This window comes from Colossoma macropomum, unplaced genomic scaffold (genome assembly GCF_904425465.1).
Source record: "Colossoma macropomum unplaced genomic scaffold, Colossoma_macropomum, whole genome shotgun sequence".
NCBI lineage: Eukaryota > Metazoa > Chordata > Actinopteri > Characiformes > Serrasalmidae > Colossoma > Colossoma macropomum.
Genome location: NW_023494789.1, coordinates 2,520,682 through 2,533,190, shown reverse-complemented (window position 1 = coordinate 2,533,190; position 12,509 = coordinate 2,520,682). Strand labels below are relative to the sequence as shown.

General features: G+C 38.9%; 1 protein-coding gene across 1 annotated transcript; it reads right to left on the bottom strand.

The window, feature by feature from the left end:
* Nucleotides 1–237: 237 nt before the first annotated feature.
* On the bottom strand, nucleotides 238–6,028 carry LOC118807725 (glutamine synthetase-like). Its single transcript, XM_036569774.1, has 7 exons — nucleotides 5,899–6,028; nucleotides 3,872–4,056; nucleotides 3,566–3,727; nucleotides 3,227–3,373; nucleotides 2,878–3,005; nucleotides 1,691–1,890; nucleotides 238–1,200 (listed from the first exon to the last, which is right to left on the bottom strand). Exons 2-7 carry the CDS (start codon nucleotides 4,035–4,037, stop codon nucleotides 885–887), a joined length of 1,119 nt encoding a protein of 372 aa, XP_036425667.1. The 5' UTR covers nucleotides 4,038–4,056; nucleotides 5,899–6,028; the 3' UTR covers nucleotides 238–884.
* Between the last annotated feature and the right edge of the window lie 6,481 nt (nucleotides 6,029–12,509).

The following is a 12,509-nucleotide window of genomic DNA, read 5'->3' as shown; positions in this document are numbered from 1 at the left end:
TTCTATGATTTCTCACATATTATTTGCTTAAATGTTCAGGTTTAAATGGCAGATTTTAATCATAGCACTTTTGATATTGTCAGGGATTATGTCAAGTGACTAAGCTTCACAAACTCTATGCAGGATAACTTCCTAACTAGCCCCTCTTTGCTTGTCAAAACACCTTCAAAATATCTGATATCTCCATTCAAATTATCCAAAAGTACAGAAAAGAAACACTAAAGCAACAACGTTTGGTAAAAGTATGAAGTGTTTTTAATGTATTGGTGATAGACAAAGTTAAACCATTCTCTTTCCTGTAATAAATCTGGCGCTGTAAGAATAGAATACTAAACACTTCCTCAGGCAACAACAGGAAAAGTCCACAAGGGAAGTTATACAAATATGTAAAAATCACAAAATGCATCTTGGACCCCATCAGAAGCAATAGAAACCAGTGATCTGAATCCAAAAATGGACTAGAACATGGCAATGACACTGTCTTAAAATAAGTGTAAAACTTTTGGTTAGTTAATAAAAACCATGTTAAAATGCATCACATGCTCAAATAGAGGTTCACAAATGTCTATGTACAAAAACAGCTAGTCCTAGTTATACAAGTGGAGAAGACATCCACACAGCCTTCCTCCTTTAATCACACTAGATGTCAGCCAGCATCTGGAATTACAGGGTCTGTTGCAATAACTTTAAAACTGGGAAAACTGGCAGTGGGCACACTTTAAAAAAAAATAATAATAAAAAAAAAAAAACCCTAGATGAAGAGTTTCATCTAGTCCCTCTCTTGTATTAGATTGACCAGTCAGCTAAATACAAGGCTCCAGTAAAACCACAGACTACAGTACAAAAAAATAAAATAAAAATATAACCCACATGGCCTAAACAGTTCATTTGTGTTCCACAGGCTCCTCTCCTTCCTCATTGAGCAGGCACGTACGAACGAGGGCTTCGGTAACGGCGTATGGGTCGCAGTTGGCCGATGGACGGCGGTCTTCAAAGTAACCCCGCTTATCTTGGCCTACGGCGCGCGGGATACGAATGCTAGCACCACGGTTAGCCACTCCAGCAGAGAACTCGTTGATGTTGGAGGTTTCATGGTGACCGGTCAGACGTCTGGCGTTGTCCAGTCCCCCTTTCGGGTCGTAGGCACGAATGTGGTACTGATGTCTCTTGCCCAGCTTCTCAATGGCCTCCTCAATGTGCCTGCAGTCACAGAAGAAAGACATGATCAGTCCAGCTGTGTAACGGCATTCTACTCAAGTATATTTGTAAGGAAAACAAATGTACTTTCTACTCATTTCCACTTTAGCCATTCACATTTAAGCTACTAATTCCTTTTGTTTGGGTTTAATTTCATTCTATTCTGTTGGTTCAGCTCCTGAACTGCTTTGCTGTTGGTCACATTTCTCACTTTAGAGCATCAGCATTTTATTTTAGACTACAAGGATCCCAAAAAGAGACAATCCTTTAGGTGCTGATGTACCAGGTTCCACTGCAGATCTGGAAAGAACTCCAGTTTATGTAAGACAACTTTTATTTCCATTTGAGTCATAATTTCCTTAACAATACTTAACAATACGTGGGTAGGAGTTTATTCTACTCTAGCCGCATTTAATGACTAGATAGTTTAAAGGTTTAAACAGATTCCATTACAAATTCAAGTAAAAAACAGGCTTTGTTTCTTTCTACATACTTCAGGCCTCCCTCCTCTCGCATCTCCTTTGTGCTGAAGTTGGTGTGGCATCCGGCTCCGTTCCAGTTCCCTGGGATGGGTTTGGGGTCGAAGGAGACCACAACACCAAAGTCTTCACATACCCTGTGCAAGATGAAGCGGGCCATCCAAAGGTGGTCCCCCATGCTGATGCCTTCACAAGGACCCACCTGGAATTCCCACTGAAGAAAAAGACAGGAGTGTTCATTGTAAGTATGATTACACGAATCACCTTGATTTAATGTGCTCTTAAGCTCTCTACTGGAACTGGAAAAGCCTCACCAGAGGAGGTTCAGTACTGTAATTTGTCCATTTGTGTCTATTGGCAGGTTTTGTTATTGCTTTAGCGTGAAGTGGTAGCATCATCAAATACTCCTCCCACCCCAGCCACACTGTTTAAACTCCCATCTGGGAGGAGATACGGAAGGATCCAGACCAGAACCAGTCGGCTCAGGTCCACCTTCTTTCCCTCCACCATCACTCCACTTATACTCATTCTTGTATGTTACATACGATATTTATTATTATTTATTATCTCTCTGCATTTCCATACAACAGACTGTTCACTGTATATGGACTACAACACATAACTGCTTACTCTGACAGTACATAACATACTGTATATATTATATTTATAGTATTGTGTATACACACACGTATCTATCATCCATAGATATAATTGTGTATATATTGATCCTATAGTTATATATTTCATAGATACGTCATATTTATGCCTGTTATTGCACATTTGCACTGTCTGTTTTGCACTATTGCTACTATTTGCATGTCTGGTTGATGCTAACTGCATTTCGTTGTCTTGTACTTGTACTGAGCAATGACAATAAGGTTGAATCTATCTATCTATCCATCTATACATCTATGAAGGACCTCTGTATAGATGGCCATTTACTCAATAATTACTACCGTTAGATGGTACAAACTACATACAGTAGATTCATACACTCTAAAAACAGATGTGTTAAAAAAGCATTGTCTCCAACAGCCTTAAACAGTGTTAAAACGGGTAACAAGTGTGTTTTTATTTAAAACATCACTTTTTAATCCACTACACTTTAGAAAAAGTCACAAATTTCGTTTGTCATCACTTAAAATTGCAGTACCTCCTCAAGTAAAACTAATCCAGCACCAAAAGAACTTCAGAGATTTACCTGTGCAGGCATAACTTCAGCGTTGGTGCCACAGATTTGAACTCCAGCATATAGACAGGCTCTGTAATGGGCCTCAACGACATCTCTTCCAAAGGCCTTATCCGCGCCCACTCCACAGTAGTACGGACCTATTCAAACACAAGGTACCGTTCATTTAGGTGGGAAGGACAAGCATTCACACATCTTAGATCAGCAAGATAATTTGAACCAAAACCAAGCCTTTTAAATATAAGAGATGAAAGACATTCTCATTAGATATAATTGAAGCCTTTACATTTGGCCTAAATTACCCATCTTGATAACCCCTACTTTTACTCTGGGCTCTAACACAGAACTCCTCAACATTCACCTTGTGGTCCAGGGAAGCCGTTTGTGGGCCAGCCGAAAGGATGACCGTCTATGCCCAGAATCGTGTACTCCTGCTCCATGCCGAACCAAGGATGCTGGTTCTCCACCATACCCATGATCTTTTTACACATCTGACGAAGGTTGGTTTCTGAAAATTCGATCGGGTCATTAAGCGGCGCATTTTTCCCCACCCCTTAATTACTTAAGCCATTTTAAACATGCAGGGTGCGACATTTTACTAGCAAATATGAATAAAAACATCTATGCAAATCTTTTTTTCACTAGTAAACTTATCATTTAACCAGTATTCATTCATTACATTCAACCTGAAGGTTCTTACCTGCAGGTTTGCGGTTGTACTTGAGCACTTCGCACAGAATGAGCTTGTTGGGGTCCTTCCTGAACGGATCTCTGAACATGGCCTTTGGGATGAGATACATGTCACTGTTGGAGCCTTCCGACTGGTATGTGCTAGAACCATCAAAGTTCCACTCGGGGAGATCTGTGAAAAGTTAAAGCCATTAGCAAAATAATACATCACAGTACAGAGAGGCTCAGAAAAGAAATCACACTTGGGAAAGCGTTTAGGTACCATTTGTGCCTTTTAGCACTTATTCACTGCTAAAACTTCAGTGAAAGTTGGTACCTTCGACGGTCTTGGGCTCCTCGTCCAAAGTCCTGGTTTTGCAGCGGAGTCCCTCTCCTGTCCCATCGATCCAGATGTACATGGCCTGCACCTTGTCTCCCTGTGGGAGCTCCATGTACTGCTGCTTCACAGCTTTACTAAGCCTGGCACTGGATGAGGTGGCCATTGTGTTGGCTATAAGAAACCTGAGGAGGAGAGAAGAGACACGTCTGTTGAGTTGGTTCAGCTACAGTGCTAAAATTAGAGCAATAACACCAAACACTTTACTGGACATCAACCAGAAAGAACAATCAGTAGAGGTTATTGGTTCAAACCATGTTCATTCAAACAGCACAGCCATCCAAATATAGATAAAGATGTAGGCTGCATCCAAAACATACTACAATATACTATACATTCTATACTATACTAACCAATCCATTGTGATGTATTATTTTGGCATATTATTTTAAAAAATGGCTCTTTAATGGTTCTTTAGGAAAGGGGATGGTTCTATTAAGAACCATTTCATGTTTAAATGTAACGTGTAATGGTTCTGCAGATTGATGGAGAATGTGTTGTATATACTGCTACATAGAACCTTTTTGAAAATGGCTCTAAATGACAACCAATAAAAGGTTCTTCTACTGCTACAAGATTGACATCATAACAATAGAAGAACTTTTTAGGTATAGAATCATTTCATGTTCACATGGTTCTCTGCATGGTGCGATCATTCTTCAGATTAATGGAGCCTATAAAGAACCGGTTCGAAGGTTGCTACAAGCTTGACATCATACTTAAACGATGGAGAATGTTGTATATAGAACCTTTTTGAAAATGGTTCTATATAGCACCAAAAGGGTTCTTCTGTTATGATGTCAAGCTCGTAACAATAGAAGAACCCCTTGTTTTGGTGCTATATGGAAGCATTTTCAAAATGGTTCTATGTAAACAACCAATAAAGGTTCTTCTACTGCTATACGATTGACATCATAACAATAGAAGAACCCTTTTTTGGTATAGAACCATTTCATGTTTAAATGGTTCTCTGCATGGCACAATCATTCTTGGTGATGGAGTCTATTAAGAACCTTGGTGATGGAGTCTATTAAGAACCTGTTCGAAAACAGTTCTAGGGTTCTTCTACTGTTATGATGTCAAGCCCTTAACAATAGAAGAACCCCTTGTTTTGGTGCTATATGTAACCATTTTCAAAATGGTTCTAGGCAAAAACCATATACACAACACATTCTCCATCACCATTTAAGAATGAACTGATCCTATATAGAAGTCATAGTTCTAAACAGAGCCGTTCCCTTTACTAAGGAACCCCTAAAGAACCCTCTTTTAAGCGTATAGGACAACAAAGGCAGTAAACCTTTTGGTTACATGATCTAGCAATCGATCAAAGGGATTTCATAAGGGAAGAAATCTTTTAAGAACCATTGAACACGGTCAACAGAACAACACGGCGGTGAAAATAAGAAAGAAAAACAACCGTCCAAAGATGGTGACCTGAAGTGCCGCTCAGTGTCCGTCCTTTCATACCCCAGTCAGGCTGTAGGTTAATAATAAGGCTCACTATTTGACTAGAATGATGCACAGACGTCGTAAAAATCCGCAGTTTTAACCTTTTTAACAGACGCCAACAAAGAAACACGGCAAGGCTTCGGTTCACTTCTCCCAAACACACCACAGCACTTGAGTGGATCGAGAAGGCTCGACGAGCCCTACCAGCTATATCAACATCCACACAACGCAAGCCAAATAAGATGCTGACTACACTACATCCACAGGTTACACGGTGGATGTGCTCATTGTTTGACCACGATGACGCAACAGAGAGGATGAATTGCGGCACCGCAGGCTGTGACAAAAGAAAACCAGCAAATCTTAACATTAAGCGTTTACTAATAAATATAAGCTCGAAATTGCGACACGGAACAGGATCAATAAAAAATGACCCGTGTACCGTGATGAAGACAGAGGGGCGCATAATAACCCCCCCTCCTCCACTGTACCGATGAAGCGTCAGTAACACGTACCTTTCAACAGGAACAAGTAATCAGTTCGTGACTGGCTGTGTCTCCAGCTGGTTTTAGTAGGTCCTCTTCCCTGTTTTTCTCTCATTCTCTGGCCGAGCGGCGCATCCTCGGCTCGGACTTTTAAACGGACCTGCCCGTCCCGGATTGGACAGAGACACACGTGATGGGGCCGTGCTCAGGCGACGTCAGAGCGCGGTGAGAGCTCATTGGGTGGGTCACGGAAGCGAATCTGTCTCCATCTCCACCCTGCGGCTTTGCGCGCTGAGCCGAGTGCGCACTGACGATACGGGCTGAGCCGAGTGCGCACTGATGATACGCGCTTTAATCAATAAAGCTGAAATAGATAACCACGGAATAGAGAGTATAGATGTCTGGGGAGCGCGCATCCGTCTTTTTTGCTGTGTTAAAAGTAGTGGATCACACAGAAGAGCGTATTTTCACGTTCACCACCACGTTTACGGGTTTTCACCAGCGGAAAAGTTTTTTTTACCACCGGAAATCCTGTGTATCATCGAGAGAGAGAGAGAGAGGTTCTCACTTGTAAATGCGTATTTATTGGTCGTTCAAGTGAAGTTTACCTGCTTAAATACGACTTTAGAACTAGTCAGCTGATTTAAGACTAACCTGTCCAACTGTATGAGAAGATCAGGTCATATTGGGTAACTTAAAAGGGGAATTCCACCGTGTTTTCAAAAGTTCTGTGTAACTCAGTGGTGGAGATATAACCAAAGCCATACAGATTGGTTGATGTGAAGCGATTCATTTTGGAGAGAAACGTACAGATGGTGAAGGGAACCAGGAGTCCAGATGTCAACAATGCAAAGCAACCACTTTATTTACTGTTAAAAAATCACCAGTGAACCTAAAACTACATGATTTTGCCTTAGAATGCCCTTTGTCTATCCCTCCACCATGAATGGAATCAAATAAATTGATTAATATACATTTTAGATCTAAACTTTGTCACAAAGCTACTGTAAAACAGTGTCTTAGTCATCAGGCAGTGAATTCATAATGTTCATTTCATGTAGTAACTTTCTGTGAGGGAGCTTTTAGAGGTGGACGTCTGGTTCCTATCACCACCACTGTGAACAGTTCTGACTATGTTTCTCTACAACAAAGCATTTCACAGCAAACCACTCTGGATGAATGCATGTTAACCATTTAATTATGCAGAAATAAAATGTATATACATGTGTGTGTGTGTGTGTGTGTGTGTGTGGGGAGGTCCCCTTTAAGCCAGGATTTCCCAATATACCCTGACTTCTCCTCCTATTTCCTTGATTATCCCGCTCTGCGAAATTACCTCCAGTACTCATTACAGTTGAAAATGCTGCAGCACATCCTCTTACTTAAACCTAGTAAAGCCCAGCTTGCTGTAAAATGTAAGTTAAAACCGAAAAGCTTACAAAAATATGTGATCGAATTTGGCGCACCATAGTACAAGTAGGCCTAATTAAGCATGGCCCAAGTGCTTGTTGAGCCCTTAATGCAAATACTAAACCAGGCTTCTCATACTAAAAACATTCATCTGAGGGTAATATTCACAATATAATATATGGATTTCAAATGTATGACATATATTAGCATTCTGCTAATAAATCCATCTTCTATGAGACACATATGGACCTAAATGTGACGTATGACAACTTATTTAAAAACATGAGACATATTTCAGTCATATATCAACATATTTAAACTTGTGTTACACATGTTTAACAATATAAGATAGAGAGCATTGATCATATATGGATGGCATGTACTCATACGCTATCTTTATCTTATACAAGTTTTTTTTTTATTGCATATATGTTCTGTGTTTGTGTTAGGCACTTATGTATGATCCATGTATTAGACATATGTCTCAGACAGGCAGTATATATGTGATCCATACATTATGCATATACGTCCAAACTTATATATACACATTTTAAAATATATGCCTGATTCTTTACGATGTGTATGTATATATGGCCATGTATCAGACTTCCATATGGGTATCTAAGCAATAAAATCCCACATTGAACTAAGGTCATAGATGACAGTACTGTTAGCTCCCGTCACAAAGAGAAAAATCAAGACTCTTATTATGTAATTATGTCAGGCCTTTATTTTTTTTTATTTAATTTATTTAAAACGTGATGGCTTAAATCTAAGAGGCCTTAACAGTCACTCTGTCACTGATAAGAGTAGGTAAATGGCGGCCCCTTGTGGCTCCTCACGGAAACAGTGCTTGTGATTCAGCTTCAGAAAACACGACAAAATCCATTTATAAGCAACAAGTTACTCATCATGCAAAAGCAGCACTGTGAAGTAATTATCGAATGAAAAATCTTATGAATTGATTTTAATTGATTAGCTCAGGTTAAAGGACTCATGATGAGACGAGTGGGTTGGTAAGCTGAGTGGATCAGTCAGTGTCTGTATGCTTAATGACCGTTTAACACCTCAGTGTGACTTTAGCCTGTAGGGGTGTTTAAACTGGCAAACAGTGAAGCTGAGCCACTTGACACATTCCTTTCTTGTAATTTTGGGTAATTATCATAAGAAAAGAACCAGCTGCACCTTTGTGCTTAGACAGACTTTTGAATTAAAACCTGGCCAGCTGGTTTTATGGCCAAGCGAGTGAGTTATAAGGATCACTAAACTGTGAATTTGGTGTAGCGCTGTGTATAAAGCAGTTCTGATGAATTAAAAACTACCATCTTTGAAACAAAAAGAGCATCAGTACTCACTGTGTAAGACACACAACTCAAGTATGTGTTGATAGATGAAGTCTATTTATATATTATATTTTTAAATCTGTCAGTAATAAGTATCTTCTCATTTCTTTCTCAAACTGAGATGTTGCAGATATTTCATTTATTCAGATGCTTTCTTTGACTGTTTTTGTGATAAACTGCCATATTCTGTTCTCAGATTTTGTGATGAGCCTGTATTTCACCTGACATGCTATGTAAATATTCAAATAGATATACTTTTATTTCTATTCTCTATTTTAACAACAATTTTTTTTATTTTCTGCATAGTATATGTAAGTTTATGTGCAATTATATGTCTTGCTTTTAAAACACTGCAATTTCCCTTCTGTCTGTCTGTCTGTACTGTGTTAAACAAGCAATCAAACATTGTAAAGCAAAATTCTGTAAAGTCTGAAACACAGTAATGATAAAAATAGAGTAAAATAAAAAGAAAATGAATTAATAAAAAAAATAAAGGAGGAGAACAACATGAATATGGAGTTACCAAGACTGAAACTAGGAACCAGTGTATTAGAGATTTTGGTCCCACTTTATTTTACGTGTCTCTAATAACCGTGTAGTTACATGTGAACAACATATGCAACAACAATGTAACTACTAATGATTTAGTCACTGTTACAGATGATTACAGAAGTACACTTTGTATAAATACACAGGTGTATCAACTTCAGTTTTGCCTCATGTAATTTCACAAGTGTAATAACAAACATAAGTACATTTGTAATCAGACTGGAACAGCAGTATTTTCAGAAGTTTTTTTTTTCTTTCCAGCAGTAAAAGGAGGGATGTAATAACTTACATTAAGACATTACTGACACTGTACCTGCCAGCTTTCCTAACATTTAGCTAGCATTTATCTAGTGCTGAGACATTGTAACCAGTTTCAGCTTTAAACCATTCTGTAATGTGACAGAACAGCAGATGTCCACTTATCTTACAACTTAACTTTTATCACATTTAATTAATGTGTTGCATTTCCCCCAAAGCAACGTCTATATTACCACTCCATTATTACACAGTACCTACATAATAACTACACAGGAACTGTCCACTTATTTTAAAGTGTAACTTTACATTACAGGAAAGTTCCTGTGTAGAAGATACACTTGTGTAATTACGTGAGGCAAAACTGAAGTTGAAACACGTGTAATTACATAGGCTGTACTTCTGTAATCCATCTGTAACAGTGGTGTTGCATATGTTATTCATGTGTAACTACACAGTTATTAGAGACACTTACTATAAAGTGGGACTGAGATTTATGTGAAATATTGTTTGCTCAAGGAGTCATGTTAAAAAACCCAGCTGACCCATGTATCTGTTGACTAACAGCTCTAACAAGAATGTATAGCAGTGAGTGAAATCTAGCAGCTTCGTTATGCAAACGGAAACAGTTATATCATGTAAATGAGATCAGTGTAACTCCTTTTCTCTCAAAGCTGTGAATACTCACTTTTTGTAGGCCCAGTAGCTGAAACAGTGACCGTTTCCTGGCACTAACAGACAAACATTGTGTTTCATTGAGGGAGGTTTTATTATTTAAAAGCCTTTTGCTGTTTCAGTATAAAAAACAAAATATGGTCAGCACACTGCAGCTGATTTGGGCTTTTTGATTGACAGGCCATGGAGATTATGTTGTTGTGGTTAAAGGTTGAACTGTGTGTGTTTACTGTGCTCAGGGGGGCTGAAGTGGAAGAGTGGCTGCCGAGAATACGGCTGTAGTGTGTTGAGAAAGCAGAAGTCTTTCAGTCTTATTTCAGAGACACACAGAAACTAGGAACCAGTGACAGCAGGTGAGTCATTATAGTTACAGACGGGTTTATGATTAATGTGCCTAAAAGAACAGTAACCTTCTGGATTATGGTCAGAATCAGTTTATAAGGGGGATTACGTTTGTGTTTTGCCCAAGGTACAAAAGAACAATATTAGCTTTGCTGATAGAAGCATGAAAGTAAACGCTAAAATTTAGACGATTTATTCTCGGTTAAATCATAATAGCAGAACTGAGACTGAACTGGAAACACAGATGCAGAACTGAGCCTGACTCAGTGAATGAACAGCATGCACCAATCCAAAAACTGTTATTAAAAATAATAATAATATATAAAAAAAATACATTTTACTCTCACTGGCCACTTTGTCAGAAACGCCTCTCTTCTAGCTCCACCTTGCTGGTGTATAATTAAAGACTGTAGCCCACCTGTTTGTGGTAGCCATCCTCTAGCCTTCATTAGTGGTCAGTTTCTGACCACAGACCCTGTTGTCAGCCTCCTATACTAGTCTGATGATGGATTTTCAACACAAATGTAGCAGAAATATAATGCGCATATTTGAAACTATTTCTTGCATTACATTTAATTGCCAGAGGTGTGGATTTGAGGCATATGACTGACTCGAGTCTGACTCGAGTCACAAATTTGATGACTTGAAACTTGACTCGAGAAGGACTCAACTTTGACTTCAGCACCAGTGACTCCGACTTCAAACTTAAGCCTCGGAAGACTTGAGAAAGTAGAAGACGTGGAGAGTCTGACCTCTGCTGTAAATCTGATGAACAGCAACGTTGTGAAATGTCTGTCACTGCTTATTCAAAACCAGTGAAGGGTTCTCCAATTGTTATAAGCTTAACATCTTAACAATAATGGGTACTCTATAGAACCCTTTTCAAAAAGGTTCTATATAGAACCATCTACAGTGCATTCTTAAGAAACGGGGTGATGCAGAGACCACTAACCATGCAAAGGGTTCTTTAAGTGTTAATGATTTTTTTTTTAGAACGATTTTCTTTACTAAACTTTCAGAGAACTGTCCTTTTTAAGAGCATGGTTATCTGTGTACCATGGATATTGTTGGAAAGGTTAAAAAAAATATATAATAATAATAATAATAATAATAATAATATACAGACATACACTGCTGACATGCTGTCATTCAAAGGCTACAGTACTGTTACCTTTATTCAGTGTTTTGGCCTTAAATTAGCTGAAGAATGCAGACTGACTTGTTTAGGACTCAAAGATAAGGACTACTGACGTGGGACTCGACCTGAGACTCTCCTATACTGACTCAGGACTTGAATTGAGACTTGACTGTCTTGACTTGGGCTTGAATGTCAAGACTTGAGACTTACTTGTTACTGTGCAACTTAGTGACTTAGTGTCAATTCTGGTTGGTATAGTATAGTGTAGTGGGTACCACCTCTGCCTTCTACACCTTCTATGCTGTAGACTTGGGTAAGCACCCTACACTATACCAATAAGAGTCCTTCGGCAAGACTCCTAACACTACCTTCACCTACCTGTGTAAACTGATCAAATTGTAAATCGCTTTGGATGAGAGCGTCTGCCAAAAGCCGTAAATGTAAATGATTTCTTTCCTGGGCCGTTTTGGAAATGGCATTGACATCCACCTTAGACAATTCATGGTGCTGAAAATGTTAAAGTACTCGACTTCATCATCTGACTTTCAATTGTGTTTGTGGTGTTTCCTAGTGCACAAACTAATTTTAATAATCCATGACCAGCTTAAAGCAGAATGTCACCATGGTTCCAGTGACGAAATTGCCAAAAAGACATGAAGATTTACTGCCTTCTTTCTTTGTGCATGGTGCACACAGTCTATCAAACCAGCTGTCCTCTATTTCACAGTCACATTGTACATATCGGAACAAAACCTTGTATCTCCATTTTTGTTGTTTTTCAGTTTTTGCATTTCAGAAATGCATTTACACTGTGTGTAAATTTCACAATGAATGGACCAAAAGAAATGACCCAAAATGACAGCAAGTCTGGTTCCATTGACTTACATTAAAAGTAAAGTATGTTTTTTCCTTCGCCTGTAGAGTTACCA